The sequence below is a fragment of the Dermochelys coriacea genome, chromosome 14 (assembly GCF_009764565.3).
Source record: "Dermochelys coriacea isolate rDerCor1 chromosome 14, rDerCor1.pri.v4, whole genome shotgun sequence".
Lineage (NCBI taxonomy): Eukaryota > Metazoa > Chordata > Testudines > Dermochelyidae > Dermochelys > Dermochelys coriacea.
Genome location: NC_050081.1, coordinates 39,289,738 through 39,313,037, shown reverse-complemented (window position 1 = coordinate 39,313,037; position 23,300 = coordinate 39,289,738). Strand labels below are relative to the sequence as shown.

The 23,300-nt window shown below is 60.0% G+C and overlaps 1 protein-coding gene and 1 long non-coding RNA gene across 6 annotated transcripts in view; one reads left to right on the top strand and one right to left on the bottom strand.

Moving 5' to 3' along the window:
* The first annotated feature begins 290 nt into the window (after nucleotides 1-290).
* The window catches only part of LOC119842582 (antigen-presenting glycoprotein CD1d-like), a 25,548-nt gene continuing 2,538 nt past the window's right edge, over nucleotides 291-23,300 (top strand). The window contains exons 1-7 of one of the 5 annotated variants that reach the window (XM_043497223.1): nucleotides 293-672; nucleotides 903-1,169; nucleotides 2,563-2,844; nucleotides 3,189-3,485; nucleotides 3,924-3,927; nucleotides 4,182-4,281; nucleotides 4,359-5,752. In XM_043497223.1, the coding sequence (XP_043353158.1) occupies nucleotides 549-672; nucleotides 903-1,169; nucleotides 2,563-2,844; nucleotides 3,189-3,485; nucleotides 3,924-3,927; nucleotides 4,182-4,281; nucleotides 4,359-4,367 (1,083 nt within the window). In that variant the 5' untranslated portion in view covers nucleotides 293-548 and the 3' untranslated portion in view covers nucleotides 4,368-5,752. Of the gene's footprint in view, nucleotides 673-902; nucleotides 1,170-2,562; nucleotides 2,845-3,188; nucleotides 3,486-3,923; nucleotides 3,928-4,181; nucleotides 15,192-15,394; nucleotides 15,428-15,962; nucleotides 16,281-16,621; nucleotides 16,919-17,196; nucleotides 17,297-23,300 lie in introns of those variants that run through there. The other 4 variants (XM_043497222.1, XM_038370934.2, XM_038370956.2 and 1 more) reach the window with 4 other exon arrangements.
* Nucleotides 21,611-23,300, bottom strand: part of LOC122456688 — a 21,607-nt gene continuing 19,917 nt past the window's right edge. Inside the window, exon 3 of the long non-coding RNA XR_006275687.1 lies at nucleotides 21,611-21,691. This is a non-coding gene — a long non-coding RNA (uncharacterized LOC122456688). The remainder of the gene's footprint in view (nucleotides 21,692-23,300) is intronic.

Below are 23,300 nucleotides of genomic sequence, written 5' to 3'. Positions count from 1 at the left end.
CGTTGCCCCCGGGCGGTACTGGGGGTCTGTGCTTCAGGGGGCAGGGTGGGGGGAGCAGGTGGCTCTCCCCTGGCAGTCAGGGCTGGCCCCATTGCCCCAGGGTGGTACTGGGGGGCTGTGCTTCAGGGGATGGGGTGGGGCGGGGGGCAGCAGGGGTCTCTCCCCTGGCAGTCAGGGCTGGCCCCATTGCCCCAGGGTGGTACTGGGGGGCTGTGCTTCAGGGGATGGGGTGGGGCGGGGGGCAGCAGGGGGCTCTCCCCTGGCAGTCAGGGCTGGCCCCATTGCCCCAGGGCGGCACTAAGGGCTGTGCTGGGAGCAGTGGTACCCCATGGTGGAGGAGATGGAGGGGGCGTCACACACACACTGACGCTGGGACAGGGCCTGGTTCTGATCTTGCTGTCGGGGATCCCCCTCCCGCGCTGCCTCGCTCCCCGACTCCCTCTTCCCTGATTGGCTCGGGGCTGGCAGCTGCGGGGACGGAGCTGAGCAGAGACAGAGAAAGAGAGAAGTGGGCAGAGAGGGGTGTGTTCTGGGTAGGAACCTACAGCATGTGGGCGACTCTGGACCCCTTATCCCGCTGCCCTGACACCCGCCACAGCCTGGATCCCCCTTCCCCTGCCAGGATGCTGCTCCCTCTGCTGCTCCTCCCCTGGGCATGGGGGAGCCTGGCCGGTAAGTGGGGACCCCCCTCCCTGCCCTTTTTTCCTACTGGGGTGGATGTGGATGGTGTAATACTAAAACCGGGGTGGGGCAGCACCACGCTGGGCTAGTGACCGTTGCTGGGGGTGAAGGACGGGGAGGCGGGTTAGGGGTCTGCATGGAGATCCTGGAGCCCGGGAGACTCATTAATCTCTCTCCCCACCCACTTTGTTCTCCATTTCTTTCCTGACACCTCCCCCCAGCCTCCCCTTCTCTCCCCACCCTCCGGCTGCTCCAAATCAATGTCTTCCACAACGCCAGCTCCACGGACATGGAGGGGATGGCCCTGCTGAGCGACCTGGAGACCCACTCCATGGATTGCAGCACCTGCAAGATCCGCTTCCTGCAGCCCTGGGCCCAGCAGGGCCTGACCCCGAAGCAGTGGCAGGACCTGGAGCTGCTGATCCATCGCTACCTGTCAGACTTCATCCGTCTGGTGAACAAAGTGGTTAAGGATGAAGGAGAGGGCTGTGAGTATGGAGCGGTCTGAGGACGTCCTCCCACTACCCGCCAGAGAGCTGAGAACTGACACACTCACCACAGCGACTGAGTGTATCCTGGCAGGGTGAATGGAGGGCAAAACAGTCAGTCCCTGGCCCTTAGGCTGATTGAAGCCAACATTCCCTAGAAGGGAAACACCCCGTGTCCCATTCTCCACCCCACTGAGCCAGTCCCCCAGCTTTGGGGCCAGACTGTAGCCTGCGCACCCTAGCGGGGAAAGGCCCCGTGTCCCAGCCCCTGACCCGGCTCGTGGCCACGTGTCCGACCAAAGGCCTTTGTGGAAGGAGCGTGTCGGCTGCTCACGGTGCTACCTGTCCTCCCTGAACGTTGAAAAGTGACACCTCTGCTGCTGCGAACCATGAAACACCCAACCCAGGAGCAGGAAATGCAGAGCTAAGATCGTGCCTCCCCCCAAACCCCCACTGCCCCGGGACGGGGCGTGGGGCAGACCCAGCTCGCCTCTGCTCAGCTGCTCAGCCCAGGGTCTGTGCTGGGTGTTTCGTGCGGGAGCGCTACGGTCCTCAGGGGAGACTTTCTCTCAGGAACCCCTTAACCACCTGCCCCCAAATTAGCACCACAGAGTCTCCCCTGCACCTTGCTGGGGCAGAGCTAGGTTCACGGCAATCTGCCGGGGCATGTGCGTTTCACGACAGCGTGACAGCCGGCCCTGCCCTCACAGCTCACGGGCGCAGGAACCTCTCGGTGACGGGGCTCGGACGGGTCCTCCCGGGGCTCAGAGGTTGCTGCCTCTCCCGCTGAGCGAGGGTCTGACTCGGGGTGTCGCCCTGAGGTGCTGCTGAGGAAACAATCGCTCGCAGAGGTGTGAACTCTCTGTGGGCACAGGTGCGCCACCGCCCGGCGTACCGCTCCACACACACAACCAAGGCCCGGGGACTTGTGTAACGTTGCCTTGGGAAGACAAACGTGTCCTTGCTACCGGTGCGGAGCCGAGCGCAGGGGAGCCCAGGGATGTACGTTTATCAAGGTTCAGGGCCAGTTTTCCTCTGAGCAGCACAAATAATTTATAAATATTAAAACATTTAAAAGTCAGATTATTTGGGCGGGGGTCTGTATCTCCCCCACCCCGTGACCAAGGGACCCCAGATGCCTCAGGCCCCGAAGTCTCACAGCGTACACGTGGACCTTAGAGCACTTTGAAAAATCAGCTTTAAACAGAAACTGCAAGGTACCCTGAACTCCAGCCAGGGCCGCCCCACAATCCTGCCACCATCTTGTGGCCAAACGTCTTCATATCACTTGACGTTAGGTCGTAACCCTGCCCTCCCATCTGTCTATTTCTGCCCTCCCCCCACGGTGACCTCCAGACGCCCGTCCTCATCCCACCTGCCCTTCCTGTTCCAGACCCCTTTGTTACCCAGGTCTCCTTCAGCTGCGAGCTCCACCCCAACGGCACCTTGAGGAGAATCTGTGATGCTGCAGTGAACGGCGAGGACTTCATCAGCTTCGACATGGATACAGGCAAATGGGTCACTCGGCAGGGGGACAAGCTGGGGATCTACGTCCAGGATCTTGTCAACCGGGATAAGAGCCTGTCCACCCTGTTCCCGTTACTCGAGAGAACAATGTGTGTCTATGGGATCAATACCTTTGCCCAGTACGGCAAAGAGTCTCTGGAGAGGCAAGGTGAGGCTGGTCACCACTCCCTGCTCACTGAGATGCAGCCACCTCTGGGGTGGGGCACAGGGGCTGTTTATCCAGGGACCCCTTGCCTGGTGTACAAATGCAGCTATAGCTAGGGTGGAGCACAGTAACCATTTCACAGCCGCACTGCACAACAGTTTAGGACAGGAAGTGAAGGGGGATTCCCTCACCACTTGTAACTGCAGGGGGCAGAATTGGGGTCTGGCCAGGACAGTGGGGCCAACGCCTGACCCTGGGGGATGGAGCTGGGCTTGGCTAGTGAGTTCCTGAGGCTCAGACTGAATCGTCCCCTCTCTCCCACCCCGTTTCTCTCCCCCCTGTCTCAGAGCGGCCGGTCGCCGTGGTATTTGCCCAAGAGCCTCCCCCAGCCGGGACCCCCGCGCCGTTACTGCTGGTTTGCCGGGTCACCGGTTTCTACCCCCGGCCCATCCGCGTGGCCTGGCTGCAGGACGGGGAGGAGGTGGTGCCGGGCGGGCGGCTGAACTCCAGCGGGATCCTGCCCAACGCGGACCTGACCTACCAGCTGCGCAGCTCCCTGGCCGTGGAGCCGGGCGATGGGCACAGCTACGCCTGCCGGGTGGAGCACAGCAGCCTGGGGGGCCAGAGCCTGCTGATCCCCTGGGGTAGGTGCACGTCCCCACGGGCTGGGCGGTGCGGTCATGGTCTCTGGGGGCTTTTTCTGCATGTCCTGAGTGGGATGGGGGTGGGTCCAGACAGCAGGATTGGGGCGCAGGGAGGCAGAGGGGTGAGTGAGGGTTGTGGGGATGGACCAGGGGGAGCAGGATGGAGGAGCTGAGGGGGGATGGGAGAGGACTGGGATGGAAGGAGCAGGGTGGGGGCTGAGGGGAGCACAAATGGGGTGGGCGAAGAAGTCTGTGTGGAGCCAGGAGGGGCAGGGTTGGGGAGGGTTTGGGGTGGTTGGGGAGAGAGGCAGGGGTCTGTAGGGGGTCGGACAGAGGGGAGCAGGACTGGAGCAGAGGAAGGCTGAGGGGGTGGGACTGTGGGGGGAGCAGGTGGGACAGTGGGGGAAGCTGAGGGAACAGGGCTGGGTGGGGCCTGAGAGCAGTGGGTCGGAGGTGGGGAAATTGGGAGGGACTGCAGGGGAGACTAAGGGAACAGGGTCCATATTCCTGTGTCCATTCCCAGTGGGTCAGGGGTGGGGGCAGCAGAGGGGACTGCGGGGGAGGCTGAGGGAACACGGTCGGGGGGCTAAGGGCAGTGGGTCGGGTGAGATGATTGGGGGGTGAATTGCGGGAGAGGCAGAGTGAACAGGGCCCATACTCCTGTCCCTGTTCCCAGCATGGCACCCCGTTTTACAGGACACAGCAGGCGCTGGGGCCCCGGCCTGGTCGTGGGCATCACCCTGGGGGCATTGGTCGTAGCCGCCGTGGCCGTGGTGCTGTGGAGGAGCAGACGCAGGTGAGTCCTCTCCCTCTCAGGGGTGGGGGTGGGACTATTACACCCCGTAACCCATCCCCTCTGCTCTCTCCTTCCAGGGGCTATGAGGACGTTAGACCAGGGGAGTCCAGGGCCTGAGCGGCCGGCACTGGCCCAGGAGTGGGGATCGGCCCCTCTCCTGGGGACATGGACCTTGGGGCTGGATCCGTGCCCAGCTCCATAGCTGAGGGCCCTGAGGGTTGATCTGGTTTGGAGTGCTGAGAGATCGGGGCCCGGGCTGTGGGGTTGGGATTTTCCTTCCTCTGGGATGTTCAGGGCATGTTGGGCATTTGGGAGCTGCCAAAAGAACGGGAATTTTCTGAAATATTTTGAACAACTACTGTGTGTGCCTCCGTTAGCCCTACGTGCTGCATGGTTAAGTAGGTGGCAGGGAAAGGTTGTTTACTCTGCAGCGACCCAGGTGTGACAGATGCCAGCTGTGGGGCCTGTTAGCTGGCTGCACCATAGCACAGACAGCCCTTGGTTAGCGCAGAGAGCAGAGTTGCAGCCTGGTCAGCCCCAAGCCCACAGTCCTTTGACCCCTCCTTTGTCCCAGCTCAGGAGAGAGCCTCAGCTTCCAGCCCCCCCTCCACACCCCCGACCTGGCCCCTCCTCAGCCCTTTGTTCCCCCACTGGGCACACCCAGATGGCAGGGCAGTGCTCCCTTTGGGTGCACAAGTCTCTCTGTGTCCTAGGATTTTATGTAGTACTTTGTAGTAGTAGGATTTTATAGTTGTACTTTGTATAATTTAGAATGAAGGATAAAGAATAATAATGTAGCATGTATTAAATGTATTGATGTATGATTTCACCATATTCTGCCAGCCACCCTTTCTGAAAGCAGGAAGGAATGGCCTCGTGTGCCATTGGTAAAGATGCATCAGCCAGAATCTTGTGTCTGAAGCTGATTTTAAGGCAGTGCAGACCTTTAGGGTCACCACTTTGTTGCAGGTTTAGCATTTTGAAATAAGTAAAAGAATGTAATGATTGTTTTCTCTTGCATTGCAATTTGATGTTCCTGTTCAAATGCTCTGTGTAAATCAATCCTGTTTTGTGTGTGAATGAGGAATGTGTGTGTAAGAAGATAAGTGGATAAAGGACAAGATAAAGGATAAGAAGAACAATTTAAGAAAACAAGCACTCGTCAAACAACAATTGATTACAGCATGACTGTGCAGAACTTGTTGGTCCCAATGAAGGAAGATCGCTATATAACAGGCTGTCTTGCCATGAAACTTTGGGTTCGTCCTGCCAAGACTTTCCTGGAGCATCATCTCATGACCGATGGAACCTGGCTCCTCCCTACCCGTAATCAACCTAGCTGGTCACTAGATTAATCCGGACTCTAGACTGGTAACTGGCAGGACCGTGTGTGTGTGTGTGTGTGTGTGTGATTGAATGCATATGCTAATTGTTGTATCTCCAATAAACAAGGCGTATTGCCTTTTTCCCTGAAAAAGAGCCCGTGTGCTTCTTATAGGCAAAGCATCCCACCCAGGGAGCTCACAGCGCGAAGCAGGGTATTGACGCTCCGAGACTCCGTTCCAGGAGGTAGTGAAGTCACCTCACTTGCCCTAGTCAGAGAGTGAGACACTAAGTGGGTCTGGCGCCCTGAAGGGGCCCTCCCAGGGACTGTGGGTCCTCCCAGAGCACTGGACCTGTGGATTTGTGACGGGGCGCCATGGGATCGCTGGGATCCAGGAGCCGCATGGAGCTGGCGCTGGCCTGTGCCATTCAATGAACCCTTCAGGGAGGGGCTGCCCAGCGGGCCCCCCCGGGGGCTGTAGAAGCCAGGGCCTGGGTGCAGGGGTCAGACACTGCTACATACACAAAGGCGGTGGGTGCGGGTGGGGGCATGGGAACCAGGAGGGCCCTGGCAGGGTGTTCAGGCTGAGCTGGGGTGCCCGGGAAGCAAGTGCGTTGCCCGTGGGCCATAGGCCCAGCTACCCACAGGGAGCCCTGACAACTGCGGCCCGCGGGGCGCCGGGGAGGCGGCTCGAAGTCGCTGGCTGGGCTGGGCTGAGAGCTCCTGGGGGCAGGGCCCCTCCAGAGCTGGGTGTGAGGGACCCGGGCTCTGGGGGGTAGGTTCTGTCTTTTTGTTCTGCATCTGTGCAGCACCGAGCCCAAGGGGGTCCTGGGCATGACAGGCTCCTCGGCCCTGCGGTAATACAGCAATAATAATAGTCCTGGCTGGGGAGGGGAAGTGGATTCAAGCCGGGGGGGGGGGGTGGAGAGTTAGTCAGGACTCCTGGGTTCTATCAGCTCATGGAGGGGGGTCTAGTTGATTAGAGCAGGGGGCTGGAAGCCAGGACTCCTGGGTTCTATCCCAGCTCTGGGAGGGGAGTGGGGGCTAGAGGGTTAGAGCGGGGGGGGGCTGCATTGACTAGTCTGTTACCAGATAGAACAGCAGCCCAGAGCCACGCTGAGAGAAGATGGACAAATACCTGGCCACACACCTGCCGCTTTGGGCATGGCTACACAGCAGGATCTAGAGTGGTGCAGAACTGCCAGCAGCCCAGTGTGGGGCAAGGAATAGAACACGGGGCCATTACCCTCCTGGGGTGCCAGCTCCGATCTGCTGCTAGTGGGCTGGGGCGGAATGGGAATTTTCTGTAATATTTTGTATGAATACTGTGTGCGCCTCAGTTTCCCCTCTATGGTGCATTGTTGCTAGGTGGGGGGAAAATGGCTGTTTACTCTTTGTAAAGGCCAAACGGCCCCATAGACTTCCTGCCTCTCAGCAAGGGAGCTGCGCCCCATTCCCCAGCCAAGAACACGGCCTGAGGAGGGGCCAGGTGGGGGGTGAGCTCACCCGGGAACTAGAGACAAGGAGGGGGACAGGGGACAAAGAGGCCCAGAGCGGGAGCCAAGGGGTCCACTCTGCTGTACCCCAGTTCCCTGTGCTGGCCTGAGGGCTTCCTATGCCATGTGCTAGTCACCTAATAAACCCGCCTGCTTTGACAAGGCTGCCTGAGTCCCTGCACATGCTGGGGGGGCCATCGCCCCCTTTGGGGTACATGTCTCCCAGAGGTGTCCAGCCCAGGGGGACTTGCTGAAGGACGCTCACAGTGTGAGGTTGGGGTGCTAAGGGCTCCGAGGTTTGATCCAAGGAGGTAGGGAAGCCATGTGGCTTCCCCTGAAGACAGAGTGGGACCTGGGGGCTGAGGGGGGGTCTGACACTCCAAGCAGGTCCCCCAGACCCTGGGCCAAGGCACCAAACCTGGGGAGCTGTCTCAGAGGGGTCCAGAGAGGAGACAACCCAGGAGCTCAGGGGCTGGCGTCTGAACCTGGATCCCAGGGTTCAATTCCTGGCTCTGCCAGTGACTTCATGTGTGACCCTGGGCCAGTCCCTGAATTCTCTGGGCCTCCCTCCCCAGCTGGGCCATGGGGACAATGGCCTTGCCCTGAGGAAGGGCGGGGGGCGGATGCGGCAGAGAGAGGGAGGGTCTCAGAGACTTGGAGGCCTGAAAAGCCCCTTACGGAGATTGATGGTGGGACCATCTGGGAGGCCAAACTGTGCCTGATCCATGGAGACTGAGCCCCCTGCTCTGGTGGGGTGCCTGGGGGTCAAGGCTCAGGCCCATGGAAGTGGGAGCTCAGATCTTTTCCCTGGGACGCCAGCCCTGAACCTTTCACTGGGATTAAATTTACAGAGACAAAGCCGAGTGATCCTCCCCCCCCCAGACCCCCACGGCCTGCCCCCCCCCAGCAGCAAGGGGTTTGGGGCAGGAGGCCAAGCAGATGGAGCAGCCCAGACACTTTGCTGTGTGTCCTGTTAGGGGGCGGCTGGCCCCTGGGCTGGCCACGCTCTCCAGCGTCATCCCTGGGCGAGTCCTGCAGCCCGACCCCAGACCGTAGGAGGGAGAAGTATGGAGCTGAGCCCTGCTGGGGCCGGCTCTGCCTGGCGACTGATGATGCTGCCCAAACCCGATGCTGCCTGGCCCCTGGGCTGAGGGTGCCCATCCCCAGAGCGATGGGCGTAGTCCCGGGGCTGGTGCTCGGAGCTGCCAACTCCACATGGCAGGAAGTCGCCAGAGGCACCCTGAAAAGTCACTAGATGTCGCTATTTAAGTGTTCAAAACGGCATCAAAAATGTCACTAAACAAAATGTCCGCAGAGTTCAGCGGAGAATTAGCAGAGTGTCTATGTCTGGGGCAGAGGACACCCTGCTGCTCAACAAGAAAGCCACAGCAATGCTGGGCACTCCCTGCAAGGGGTTAATTCCCTTGCCCCGGTTTCCCCGCAGTGAATCTCATGCAGAAGCTAAGGTCCCTTTGCAGCTCACTGCTCTGGATGTTTGCTACCAGGCCAGCAGCCATTGGCGTTGTCTAGAAACGCGCAGATCCCATCTCATCCCTTCCCTCCCTCCAAACCTCCTCCCCCCCCAGACTGCTGAACCCCAGGCAGACGAAACGCGTGCACCGGCCGACGGAGAGAATAGACGTGAAGTGCAGAGACTGCAGAGCCAGTGCTTGCAGCAAAGCCCCTAGCGATTGCAGGCACGGTTTGGGGGGGTTGCTGGCTGGGAGCTGAGCCCTAGGATTTAGGGGAGGCATGAGCCGCGGGTGGGATTTGATCAGCACAAAGAATAAACTTTTCTATGGCTGGAGAGACCAAACTGCCCCTTTTGGGCAGCACGGAGCGATTTCCACAGGAGCCTTTTCTCAAGGTTCCTCTGCGTGGGACAGCTCATCCCCGCTGGGGCCAAGGGAACCTGGGCCGCGCTACCAGGGAGCAGAGCCCCGAAGGGAGGGCTGGAGGGGCAGCCAAATGCCAGGTTAAGAAATAGGGGGACCCCAGCCCTGCCCCATGTAACCAGGACAGCCAGAAACCCTTTGCCAGCCCTCTACCAGCTGAGAGACGCCCATGGAGCCAGTCACTGATAACAACATAAAGTCAGCTGCCAAGCCTATCCGGCCAGAAGGGAGTGCCCAGCATGGCTGCGCCTTTCTGTTAGCAGCCGCGCGTGTCCTCGGCCGGGCAGGGGAGCGCAGAAGCTAGTCCTGGGGGCAGGCCCAGCAGAGACCCGAGACGCACCCAACAAGACAAGCCGGCTTGCCACTCCTTGGAGGGGGATTTGGATCAGGTAACATTTCAGTGGCCAAAGGCTCGAAGATCTGTTGACAAATGGTTTTTCCTGCCTCACCCTCGCCCAGGGAGCGGCGCCCGCCCTAGTCACCAATGCTTTTTACTAAGCAGAAAATCATAACTTTTCCCCCTAAGGGTAGCTGTGTCCTCCCCTCTTCCAGCCTCCCCTCGCCCTTAGCTTCGGCTTTCCACCCCTCTCCCCACCCCAAGGAATTGAGGCTGAGCCCCACTTTTTTGGCCCCCAGGAGCTGGAGTCACAGCCAGCCCCGGCCGTCCAGCCCCAGAAGCCCGGGAATGTGTTTCCTTCCGAGGCCATGCCCGAGGGAGATGCAGTGACAGCGCCTCGGTTGCCACAGGGCAATGGATTTCATGATCACGATTGAGCTGCTTGGGAATGATTTAGTGACGAGACAACTTGGCGACGCCTGTCTCTATCAGCGTAATTGGCAGGGAAAGTCGCTAGCTCGGTCCCGTGTCACCTTGACACTTAATTCCTCACTAGAGAAACCAGAAAGTCACTAAATCTAGTGACAAAATCGCTAAGTTGACAACAGGGTTTACAGAAGAGCCCAACACACGAGGACGAATTTGGGGGAGATTCTCTCTGGAAAAGCAGCGTCTCCTCCAGGGCCAAATGGGGGAAACCAAGCAGGGGGCTCCCCCTGCACAGTGAGGTCCCCCCGACACCCAGAACAGCTACACCTCACATGAGGTCCCACCCACCAGGTGGCAATTTGCACCTGGAACCAACCGGGGACGGTCATTGCATGTCACTGTTATCATGAGACCAGCATGAGGCAGCCCAGCACTGAGGAGAAACCCTACAATAACACCCCAACCTGTCCACAGCCCAGGGCTCCCCATCGACCCTACAATAACACCCAAACCTGTCCACAGCCCAGGGCTCCCCATCGACCCTACAATAACACCCCAACCTGTCCACAGCCCAGGGCTCCCCATCGACCCTACAATAACACCCCAACCTGTCCACAGCCCAGGGCTCCCCATCGACCCTACAATAACACCCCAGCCCGTCCACAGCCCAGCACTCCCCAGCGACCCTACAATAAAACCCCAGCCCGTACACAACCCAGCGCTCCCCAGTGACCCTACAATAACACCCCAGCCCGTCCACAGCCCAGGGCTCCCCAGCGACCCTACAATAACACCCCAGGCTCTCCACAGCCCAGGGCTCCCCAGCGACCCTACAATAACACCCCAGGCTCTCCACAGCCCAGGGCTTCCCAGCAACCCTACAATAACACCCCAGGCTCTCCACAGCCCAGGGCTCCCCAGCGACCCTACAATAACACCCCAGCCCGTCCACAGCACAGCGCTCCCCAGCGACCCTACAATAACACCCCAGCCTGTCCACAGCCCAGTGCTCCCCAGCGACCCTACAATAACACCCCATCCCGTCCACAACCCAGCGCTCCCCTGCGACGCTACAATAACACCCCAGCCCGTCCATAGACCAGCGCTCCCCAGCGATCCTACAATAACACCCCAGACCGTCCACAGCCCAGGGCTCCCCAGCGACCCTACAATAACACCCCAGCCTGTCCAGAGCCCAGGGCTCCCCAGCGAACCTACAATAACACCCCAGCCCGTCCACAGCCCAGGGCTCCCCAGAGACCCTACAATAACACCCCAGCCCGTCCACAGCCCAGGGCTCCCCAGCGACCCTACAATAACACCCCAGCCCGTCCACAGCCCAGGGCTCCCCAGCGACCCTACAGTAACACCCCAGCCCGTCCACAGCCCGGCGCTCCCCAGCGACCCTACAATAACACCCCAGCCCGTCCACAGCCCAGGGCTCCCCAGCGACCCTACAATAACACCCCAGCCCGTCCACAACCCAGCGCTCCCCAGCGACCCTACAATAACACCCCAGCCCGTCCACAGCCCAGGGCTCCCCAGCGACCCTACAATAACAACCCAGCCCATCCACAGCCCAGAGCTCCCCAGCGACCCTACAATATCACCCCAGCCCGTCCACAGCCCAGCGCTCCCCAGCGACCTTACAATAACACCCCAGCCCGTCCACAGCCCAGCGCTCCCCAGCGACCCTACAATAACACGCCAGCCCATCCACAGCCTAGCGCTCCCCAGCGACCCTACAATAACACCCCAGCCCGTCCACAGCCCAGGGCTCCCCAGCGACCCTACCCTACAATAACACCCCAGCCCGTCCACAGCCCAGGGCTCCCCAGCGACCCTACAATAACACCCCAGCCCGTCCACAGCCCAGGGCTCCCCAGCGACCCTACAATAACACCCCAGCCCGTCCACAGCCCAGGGCTCCCCAGAGACCCTACAATAACACCCCAGCCCGTCCCAGCCCAGGGCTCCCCAGCGACCCTACAGTAACACCCCCGCCCATCCACAGCCCAGGGCTCCCCAGCGACCCTACAATAACACCCCAGCCCGTCCCAGCCCAGGGCTCCCCAGCGACCCTACAATAACACCCCAGCCCGTCCACAGCCCAGGGCTCCCCAGTGACCCTACAGTAACACCCCAGCCCGTCCACAGCCCAGGGCTCCCCAGCGACCCTACAATAACACCCCAGCCCGTCCACAACCCAGCGCTCCCCAGCGACCCTACAATAACACCCCAGCCCGTCCACAGCCCAGGGCTCCCCAGCGACCCTACAATAACAACCCAGCCCGTCCACAGCCCAGCGCTCCCCAGCGACCTTACAATAACACCCCAGCCCGTCCACAGCCCAGCGCTTCCCAGCGACCCTACAATAACACGCCAGCCCATCCACAGCCTAGCGCTCCCCAGCGACCCTACAATAACACCCCAGCCCGTCCACAGCCCAGGGCTCCCCAGCGACCCTACAATAACACCCCAGCCCGTCCACAGCCCAGCGCTCCCCAGCGACCCTACAATAACACCCCAGCCCGTCCACAGCCCAGGGCTCCCCAGTGACCCTACAATAACACCCCAGGCTCTCCACAGCCCAGGGCTCCCCAGCGACCCTACAATAACACCCCAGCCCGTCCACAGCCCAGGGCTCCCCAGCGACCCTACAATAACACCCCAGCCCGTCCACAGCCCAGCGCTCCCCAGTGACCCTACAATAACACGCCAGCCCATCCACAGCCTAGCGCTCCCCAGCGACCCTACAATAACACCCCAGCCCGTCCACAGCCCAGGGCTCCCCAGCGACCCTACAATAACACCCCAGCCCGTCCACAGCCCAGGGCTCCCCAGCGACCCTACAATAACACCCCAGCCCGTCCACAGCCCAGCGCTCCCCAGCGACCCTACAATAACACCCCAGCCCGTCCACAGCCCAGGGCTCCCCAGTGACCCTACAATAACACCCCAGCCCGTCCACAGCCCAGGGCTCCCCAGCGACCCTACAATAACACCCCAGCCCGTCCACAGCCCAGGGCTCCCCAGAGACCCTACAATAACACCCCAGCCCGTCGCAGCCCAGGGCTCCCCAGCGACCCTACAGTAACACCCCCGCCCGTACACAGCCCAGCGCTCCCCAGCGACCCTACAATAACACCCCAGCCCGTCCACAGCCCAGAGCTCCCCAGCGACCCTACAATAACACCCCAGCCCGTCCACAGCCCAGGGCTCCCCAGAGACCCTACAATAACACCCCAGCCCGTCCCAGCCCAGGGCTCCCCAGCGACCCTATAATAACACCCCAGCCCGTCCACAGCCCAGGGCTCCCCAGCGACCCTACAATAACACCCCAGCCCGTCCACAGCCCAGCGCTCCCCAGCGACCCTACAATAACACCCCAGCCCGTACACAGCCCAGCGCTCCCCAGCGACCCTACAATAACACCCCAGCCCGTCCACAGCCCAGCGCTCCCCAGCGACCCTACAATAACACCCCAGCCCGTCCACAGCCCAGGGCTCCCCAGCGACCCTACAATAACACCCCAGCCCGTCCACAGCCCAGCGCTCCCCAGCGACCCTACAATAACACCCCAGCCCGTCCACAGCCCAGCGCTCCCCTGCGACCCTACAATAACACCCCAGCCCGTCCACAGCCCAGGGCTCCCCAGCGACCCTACAATAACACCCCAGCCCGTCCGCAGCGCAGGGCTCAGGGTGACGGCCGGGACCCTGCCCCTCTGGTGACAATTGGCCCCGCCCACTCCTTCAGGTGACCGTTGGCTCCTCCCCCTCCCACTCCTTTTGGGCTCCTTCCCCCCTTTTCCCTCGCACCCTCGGGCCGCCCCTGCTGAATCTGCCCGGTAATGAGTGACGCTACCACCCGGCGATGCCTTCTGATTGGCTGGGCCAGCGGAGGGGGCGAGGGAAAGGGCGGAGCCCAGGAGTGGCAGAGCTGTGGGAGGAGGAGGCGGGGCCACAGCAAGGGAGGGGCTCATGAGTGGGAGGGACTAAGAGGAAAGAGGGCCAGGAGAAGGAGGGGCTATGAGGAGGGGGCGGGGCCATTTGGAGGGTGGGGCATGGGGCAGCTTGCGGGGGTGGGTTCTGCCCTCCCCTCTCTGGTCGTCCCCCATCCCTGGGTCCTTTCGTCCCTCAGGTCCAGCCCATCTGGCCCCCTGTGGGGTGACGGGGATGGACTCCCTCTCCCCCCCATCTCCCCTCCCAGGTTCGGGGTGCAGGGGCTGAGTCTGCTGCTGTGGGCTGGGGGGCCCCTTGGTGGGGTGAGGAGCAGGATGTTGGCCTAGAATTTTAGGTCCCCCCCTGAATTCCAGCCCTGGGTAACTGCCTAGTTTGCCTGAAGTGAATTTGGCTCTGAGCTGGGGGTGCTTTTCCCTGGAGTCAGGGCTGGCCCCATTGCCCTAGGGTGGTACTGGGGGCCTGTGCTTCAGGGGGCGGGGTGGGGGGCAGCAGGGGTCTCCCCCCTGGCAGTCAGGGCTGGCCCCATTGCCCCAGGGTGGTACTGGGGGGCTGTGCTTCAGGGTGCAGGGCGGGGGGCAGCAGGGGTCTCCCCCTGGCAGTCAGGGCTGGCCCCATTGCCCCCGGGCGGTACTTGGGGGCTGTGCTTCAGGGGGCGGGGGTCAGCAGGGGGCTCTCCCCTAGCAGTCAGGGCTGGCCCCATTGCCCCTGGGCGGTACTGGGGGGCTGTGCTTTAGGGGGTGGGGTGGGGTGGGGGGCAGCAGGGGGCTCTCCCCTGGCAGTCAGGGCTGGCCCCGTTGCCCCCGGGCGGTACTGGGGGTCTGTGCTTCAGGGGGCAGGGTGGGGGGAGCAGGTGGCTCTCCCCTGGCAGTCAGGGCTGGCCCCATTGCCCCAGGGTGGTACTGGGGGGCTGTGCTTCAGGGGATGGGGTGGGGCGGGGGGCAGCAGGGGTCTCTCCCCTGGCAGTCAGGGCTGGCCCCATTGCCCCAGGGTGGTACTGGGGGGCTGTGCTTCAGGGGATGGGGTGGGGCGGGGGGCAGCAGGGGGCTCTCCCCTGGCAGTCAGGGCTGGCCCCATTGCCCCAGGGCGGCACTAAGGGCTGTGCTGGGAGCAGTGGTACCCCATGGTGGAGGAGATGGAGGGGGCGTCACACACACACTGACGCTGGGACAGGGCCTGGTTCTGATCTTGCTGTCGGGGATCCCCCTCCCGTGCTGCCTCGCTCCCCGACTCCCTCTTCCCTGATTGGCTCGGGGCTGGCAGCTGCGGGGACGGAGCTGAGCAGAGACAGAGAAAGAGAGAAGTGGGAAGAGAGGGGTGTGTTCTGGGTAGGAACCTACAGCATGTGGGCGACTCTGGACCCCTTATCCCGCTGCCCTGACACCCGCCACAGCCTGGATCCCCCTTCCCCTGCCAGGATGCTGCTCCCTCTGCTGCTCCTCCCCTGGGCATGGGGGACCCTGGCTGGTAAGTGGGGACCCCCCTCCCTGCCCTTTTTTCCTACTGGGGTGGATGTGGATGGTGTAATACTAAAACCGGGGTGGGGCAGCACCACGCTGGGCTAGTGACCGTTGCTGGGGGTGAAGGACGGGGAGGCGGGTTAGGGGTCTGCATGGAGATCCTGGAGCCCGGGTGACTCATTAATCTCTCTCCCCACTTCATCCTTACAGTGACCAGAATAGCTCAGCAGCAGGCAATGGGCTGTGAGTATGGAGCGGGCTGAGGGGATCCCTCCCCACACCTTGTGGGGGGGGGTGCTGAGAACTGACACACTCAACACAGCCACTGAGTGTGTCGGTGGCGTAAAGACAGCCAGTCCCTGGCCCTTAGGCTGATTGGAGCCGGCAGCCCCCAGAGGGGAAAGGCCCCGCATCCTGCTCCCTGAGCCGAGGCTCCTGGTCTTTCCTGACATGGAGCCTGACCCTTTGAAAGCAGGTCATTTGGGCGGGGGTCTGTATCTCAGGAACCCCGTGACCAAGGGACCCCAAATTTGCACCACAGCCTCTGCCTCAGGCCCCGATGAATTGCAGCGATTTTCGAGGCAATCTGACTGCACATGAGCCTCAGAGCACTTCGAACAATCAATTTTAAATAGAAATGGCAACCTACCCGTAACTCCAGCCAGGGCCGCCCCACAATCCTGCCACCATCTTGTGGCCAAACATCCTCATGGCACCTATCACGCACCTTTATTCCCCCGTCTCCCTATTTCTGCCCCACCCCCCGGGTTACCTCCAGACACCCCTCCTCATCCCCCCGCCCCTCCTGCTCCAGACCCTTTTGTTACTCAGGCCTCCCTCTGCTGCGAGCTGCACCCCAACGTCACCTCGAGGGGATTGTATGACGCTGCGGGGAACGGCGAGGGCATCATGAGCTTTGAGGTGGACATGGGCACCTGGGCCGCTCGTTCGGAGGATAAGCTGGCGCTCCACACCCGGGACCTTCTCAACTGGGATAAGAGCGCGTCCGCCAGGCTTCAGGGTTTTTTTAGAATAACTTGCATCTATCTGCTCAGGACGTTTGTCGTGAATCGGAAAGAGTCTCTGGAGAGGCAAGGTGAGGCTGGTCACCATTCCCTGCTCGCTGAGATGCAGCCACCTCTGGGGCCAAGTGCGGGGCTGTATATCCAGGGACCCCTTGCCTGGTGTACAAATGCAGCTATAGCTAGGGTGGAGCACAGTAGCCATTTCATAGCCACACTGCACAGCAGTTTAGGACAGGAAGTGAAGGGGGATTCCCTCACCATTGGTAACCGCAGGGGGCAGAATTGGGGCCTGGCTAGGACGGCGGGGCCAACACCTGATGCCGGGGATGGAGCTGGGCTTGGCTAGTGAGTCCCTGAGGCTCAGACTGAATCCTCCCCTCTCCCCCTCCCCATCTTTCTCCCCCCGTCTCAGAGCGGCTGGTCGCCGTGGTGTTTGCCCGAGCGCCTCCCCCAGCCGGGACCCCCGCGCCGTTACTGCTGGTTTGCCGGGTCACCGGTTTCTACCCCCGGCCCATCCGCGTGGCCTGGCTGCAGGACGGGGAGGAGGTGGTGCCGGGCGGGCGGCTGAACTCCAGTGGGATCCTGCCCAACGCGGACCTGACCTACCAGCTGCGCAGCTCCCTGGCCGTGGAGCCGGGCAACAGGCACAGCTACGCCTGCCGGGTGGAGCACAGCAGCCTGGGGGGCCAGAGCCTGCTGATCCCCTGGGGTAGGTGCACGTCCCCAAGGGGTGGCTGGTGCAGTCATGGTCTCTGGGGGCTTTTCCTGCACGTCCTGAGTGGGACGGGGGTGGGTCTGGGCAGCAGGATTGGGGTGGAGGGAGGTAGAAGGGGAGAGTGGGGGGATGGACCAGGGGGAAGAGGATGGAGGAGCTGAGGGGAATGGGACAGGACTGGGGTGCAGGAGCAGGGTGGGGGCTGAGGGGAGCGCGAATGGGACAGGGTGGAGTGGGCCCGTTCCCACTGCGTCACCCTCTGTATTTTACAGAGCAGAGCATGTGCTGGGGCCCCGGCCTGGCCGTGGGCATCACCCTGGGGGTTCTGGTCGTAGCCGCCGTGGCCGTGGTGCTGAGGTGGAGCAGACGCAGGTGAGTCCTCTCCCTCTTGGAGGTGGGGGTGGAGGTTGGGGAGCTGTTACTCCCCATAACCCATCCCCTCTGCTCTCTCCTTCCGGAGTCTACCAGGATGTTAGACCAGGGGAGTCCAGGCCATGAGCGGCCGGCATTGGCCCGTCTCCTGGGGACATGGACCTTGGGGCTGGATCCATGCCTGGCTCCAGAGCTGTGGGCCCCGAGGGCAGGATTGGATTGGGGCCCTGGGAGATCGGGGCCTGGGTGGGGGGTGGGATTCTTCTCCCTCAGGGACGTTAGACACATGGGGAAGCCGTGGGATCGCTGGGATCCAGGAGCCGCATGGAGCCGGCGCTGGCCTGTGCCATTCAATGAACCCTTCAGGGAGGGGCTGCCCAGTGGGTCCCACTGGGGCCTGTAGAAGCCAGGGCCTGGGTGCAGGGGTCAGACACGGCTACATACACAAAGGCGGTGGGCGTGGGTGGGGCATGGGAACCTGGCAGGGTGTTCAGGCTGGGCTGGGGTGCCCAGGTAGCAAGCGGGTTCCCCGTGGGCCATAGGCCCAGCTACCCACAGGGAGCCCCAACAACACTACGGGGCGCCAGGGAGGCGGCTCCAAGTCACTGGCTGGGCTGGGCTGAGAGCTCCTGGGGGCAGGGCCCCTCCCATAGCCTGAGTCAGCTGGCACACGTCAGCTGCAGGTGTCTAATTGCAGTGTAGACATACCCTGCCGGCCCAGGTTACGGTGTATCTAGCACGGGGGGCTCGGGTTCCTCCAGCCCTCTGCCAAGGGGAGCCCAGGCCCAGATTCCCCGCAGCCCACCTGACCACACACCCTGGTGCTGCTGTTCCCGCCCGGAGCCAGTCACCTCCCTTCAGGTAGGTGAGGAGTCCTGGCGCCAGGAAGATCAGCCCCAGCACGAAGCCCCCGACCCCCGTCAGCATCGGGCTCCTGGCAGAGTCAGGCTGCGCCTCTGTGAAAACAGGAGCTCGGGGGGTTCGGCCTCAGCCTGGCCTCCCGTTCCCCTTCTCACGTCCCGGCTCTCTGCCCCAAGGGTGAGGTGTGGCTCTGACCCAGGCCCATCCCCCTAGGGGTGCCCCTGCAGGCTCAGGGGTTGCCCCACACCCAGAGGCTCTTACCCCAGTGCACGGTAAGGGGGTCCCACAGGCTGATGTGCTCCACCTGGCAGGTGTAGACGTCCCCGCGCCAGGGGCTCATCTCCAGCATCACCAGGATCTGGAAGGTCCAGTCTCCGTTCTGGAGCAGCTCCGTGGACACCAGCTCCGCAGTCTGCTCCTGCCCGTTCTTCAGCCACTTGATCTTGATCCCCCCTGGGGTAAAACCCCATCGCGGAGCAAACCAGCAGGTTGGGGTGGGGCTGGGACCCCAATTTCGTGGGGGAAACTTTCACCTTGGGCTCAACTGGGGGGTCAGGGAAGGGTGGGAAAGGGCCAGAGACAGAATGGGGTCCTGCTCTCATCCCTGTGGCCCCCCCCATACCCTGGTGTGGAGACAGGGCCTACACCGGGGGGCAGGAGCAGGAAGAGTTTGGTGGCTCAAGAAGCTTGGCTCCTAGCCCCCCTGCTCTAACCCACTCGCCCCAACTCCCCTCCAAGAGCTGGGATAGGACCCAGGAGTCCTGACTCCCAGCCCCCTTGCTCTAACCCACTCGCCCCAACTCCCTTCCCAGAGCTGGGATAGGACCCAGGAGTCCTGACTCCCAGCCCCCTTGCTCTAACCCACTCGCCCCAACTCCCTTCCCAGAGCTGGGATAGGACCCAGGAGTCCTGGCTCTCAGTCCCCATTGCTGTAAGGTCTGAGGCCATTTTCTGCAGCCACATTAGCACAGCAGCAGCCATGAGCCAAAAAGCAGAAAGTCAGGTCCTCACATTCCTTCTACAATATGTCAAAACTATGAAATATCAGGTGGCTAAGAAGGCTCCTGTACTACCATCATCACCAGACACAGAAACAGATCTTAAGATGGTTCAAGAAAACTTTGTTTGATGGCATCTGTCTGGCAAGAACTCGCGTATCAACGATTGTGGTTGTGAGATCTCTACCTCTTTCTTGTTGTGCCTGTATGGTCCCCACTTCCTGTTGTTTATCTGTCTGGTCTCTGTCTGGTTCAGTAATTGTTCCTGTCTGCTGCATAACTAATTTGGCAAGGTTTAAATCAGCTAAGGCAGTGGGGTATGTCTGGGTAAAGAATTGTTTTGCAATATGTTAGGATTGGTCAAAGAATTATTTTGTAAGACTTGAGTATAAGGGTAGGTTAAGGTCTAGCTCAGCAGGACTCAAGTTTCACTATAGAAACTGGGGTCAAAATTGGAAGTTCTTTGCAACCAACTCCAGGCCATGGCCCGAGATCAGAGCTGCCAGACCTCAACACCCTGCCCATGGCCGTTCCCCAGGGGGGTGCAGGGCCTGGGACACCCCCCGCCTGCCGTGCCTCCACTCCACCCCTTCCCCCAAACCTCCACCCCTGCTCTGCCCTTCCCCCACTCCACCCCAATTCAATCAACACTGGTTCTCCACGGGTAAGATAACTCCCTTCTCTTCATGTGTCAGTATATTTATCCCTGCATCTGTCATTTTCACTCCATGCATCTGAAGAAGGGGTTTTTTTTTACCCACGAAAGCTTATGCCCAAATAAATCTGTTAGTCTTTAAGGTGCCACCGGACTCCTGGTTATTCCAGAGACAGACTCAGAGGGCATTACAGGATGGAGGCGGCCCAGTGTGACACAGCAAGGGTCTTTTTAGTAGCTGGAGGAAAGAATAAAAGGGAAAGGGACATCACCACTTGGCCTCTCTTCCCCGTCTCAATACCTGGAAGATTGTTTAGAAGACAAAGACTTTGACTGGGGAGACTGGTCCTAGGTGGAGAAGGAAATTCTCCCCGCGTAATAAGAACTGTAAAGTGCCGGAAACAGCCAGTTAGGTGAGAAACTGCTTGATTCAAACCTTGCTTAGTCTGTAGAATTTAGACTACAAGTTGGTTTTTATTTCTTATGTAACCAACTTTGATCCCTATCTCCACTTATAATCCCTTACAATCTAGCTTTCTGTGGTTAATAAATCTGGTTTATATTTTACCTAAACCAGTGCAGTTTTGGTGGAAGTGCTCAGAGAATCTCAGCTCAGGTTAACAAGGGGTGTCGCATGTTCACTACCCTTTGTCAAAGTGGCGGACTAATTAACGATGTTGCACTGTCCAAGGGATCCTTGAGCCATGTCAGACGGTATAGTTCTGGGGTGCAAGGCTGGAGGGATTGGCTGGTGCCTCTCTGTGTGTGACGCTTGAGTGGCTCAGGGAGCATTCATGCAATTTAGCTGGGTGTAGGGTGTACGGCTTCACATGCTGAGCACCTGGAGGGGTTTGCTGCTTATCACTGACCTAGCTCTGTGAGAGACAGCCCAGGCTGGAGAGTGAAGGGGGCACAGTGGTCCCACAGTTCCAGGTTGTCCCCAGGGATGGCTTGAATCCAGGCCATTAAGTACCTACAGGGGAAACAGATATTTGATAATGGTTCTCCTCAATGTGCCAGACAAAGGCATAACATGATCCAGTGGCTGGAAGTTGAAGATAAGGTGTAAATGTTTAACAGGGTAAATAACCAGTGGAACAAGTTCCCCAGGGCTGTGGTGGATTTCCCACCCCAGCGATGTTTAACTCACGACTGGCTGTTGTTTTCCGAGATCTGCTCTAGGAATTATCGTGGGGCCGGTCTCTGGCCTGCGCTGTACCGAGGGTCAGACTAGATGGTCACAATGGTCCCTTCCGGCCTGGGGATCTAGGAGTCCGAGAAGGGGGAAGCCCCTTCTGCATCTAGGGCAGGAGCCAGCCTTTCACGGACGGGGCAGCACCTTCATTCCCGGTACTGTCCACTGGGCAGTGCCCTTGCACCATCCGCTGAGGCCTCCCTCTGCCCGGGTCTGTGCCCCTCGCCTGCAAGGCGGCTCTCCAGGGGCCGAGTGGCTCAGGCAGAGACAGCACCAAAAGGGTTAAATGAACCTAACCTGCCTGGCGTCTCCCCTGCTTCCCTTCACATCCTGCCCTGCCTGTGCCTGAGCCTGGGCCAGCTGCGGCTGCTGGGACCCTGTGTCCCCTCCCCTCCCCACTACACTCAGGGAAGGGGGCAGCCGAGCCCAGCTCTCCCTGGTGATGCTCCCAATGCTGCCTGGCCTTTTGGCTGGGGGTGCCCCCCTGGGTGATGGGCAGTGCCCCATGGGCTGGTGCTCGGAGCTGGGCAGAGAAGTTCACGGTCTGGGTGAGTCTCCCCGTGCCTGTCCCTTTGGAGCAGCCCTGGGGGCTGGCTGGGGCCCTGGGGCTGGGGGTCTGCTAGTGACACTGATGGTGCTGAGAACCCACCTGGCTCATTGCACGGAGCCCCCAGGTGAGCAAAGAGCTGCTCATGAAAGCTTATGCTCAAATAAATTTGTTAGTCCCTAAGGTGCCACAAGTCCTCCTTTTCTTCTTTCAACATCTTGTGTGGGTGGTGGGCAGGCAGGGGAATTGAATCCTCAATCTCTGGATCCTCAAGTGGGAGCTTCTGCTGCCTGAGCCAAGAGAGCCATCTCTGTCAGGCACTAGATGGGACTGGAGAGCCACAATGCTCACGTGGGTTACATGGAGTTAATGTTGTAGGGCTCCCCACTCCATTATCCAAGCCATTAATGAAGCTATTGACTAGTACTGGACCCAGGGCTGACCCCTGGGGCCCCCACTAGATCCACCCTCCCGCTTGGACAGCAAACAACTGTGAACTGCTTTCTGAGGACGGTCTTTCAAACGGTTGTGCACCCACATGACTGTCATGTCATCTAGCCCACATTTCCCTGGTTGGCGTACGAGAACGTCCTGCGGGACTGTGTCTAAAGCCTGACTGAAATCAAGATCCATCATGTCTACTGCTTCCCGCCTGTCCACCAGGCCAGTTACCCAGTCCAAGAAGGAAATTAAGTTGGTTTGGCAAGATTTGTTCTTGACAAATCCAAGCTGGCTAATCCTTATAATTCTATTATCCCCCAGCTTACAAACTGATTGCTTAATAATTTGTTCCAGTATCTTTCCAGGTACCAAAGTTAAGAGGACTGGTCTATAATTCCCCAGGTCCCCTTTGTTCCCGTTTATAAAGACAGGTGCTAGGTTTGCCCTTTCCCTGTCCTGCGGGACCTCACCCTACCTCCATGAGCTCTCAAAGATCATTGCTATTGGTTCTGAGATTGCTTCAGATAGCTTCTTAAGTATCCCATGGGGAATTTCATCAGGACCTTCTGACTTGAATACATCCAACTTGTCTAAATATTCTTTAGCCTGTTCTTTCGTCTTGTGTTCCTTCCCCCTTGTTGTTAATATTGTGTGGAGGATCTGGTCACCGTTAACTTATTTAGTGAAGACTGAAGCAAAATAGGCATTAAACACCTCAGCCTTCTTGATGTTGTTAGGTATTCGCTCTCCTTCCCCACTAAGTAGAGGACCTCCACTTTGCTTTGTCTTTCTCTTGCTCCTAATGTATTTAAAGAACCTCTCCTTATTGCCTTTTATGTCCCTTGCTAGGTGTAACTCATTTTGTGCCTTGGCCTTTCTGATTTTATCCCTATGTGCTTGTGCTGTTCTTTTGTGCTCCTCCTTAGCAATTTGTCCATCTTTCCACTTTCTGTAGGATTCCTTTTTGATTTCCAGGTGATTAGAGAGTTCCTGATGGAGCCATGTTGGCCTCTGTGATGAAGTGGGAATTTTCTGTGATCTATGTTATGAACCCTAGGCCTGCCTCAGTCTCCCTCTGTACATCACATTGATAGGGTCAGCACTGCTCCTGGACCAGCACAGGAGACAGAAGATGTGTGTGTCACCTCGCTGTCTGTCGGAATGACTACAGTCATCAGAAAAAGTGGCTGAAACAGACCCAAACCAAAAGAAGATGCAGCTAGACAAAGACATGCCCTAGAGACTCAACAATCAAGACCAAAGAGCAGGAATCCCCAGCAGGTGGAACTGGGAATGCTGGAGAAGGT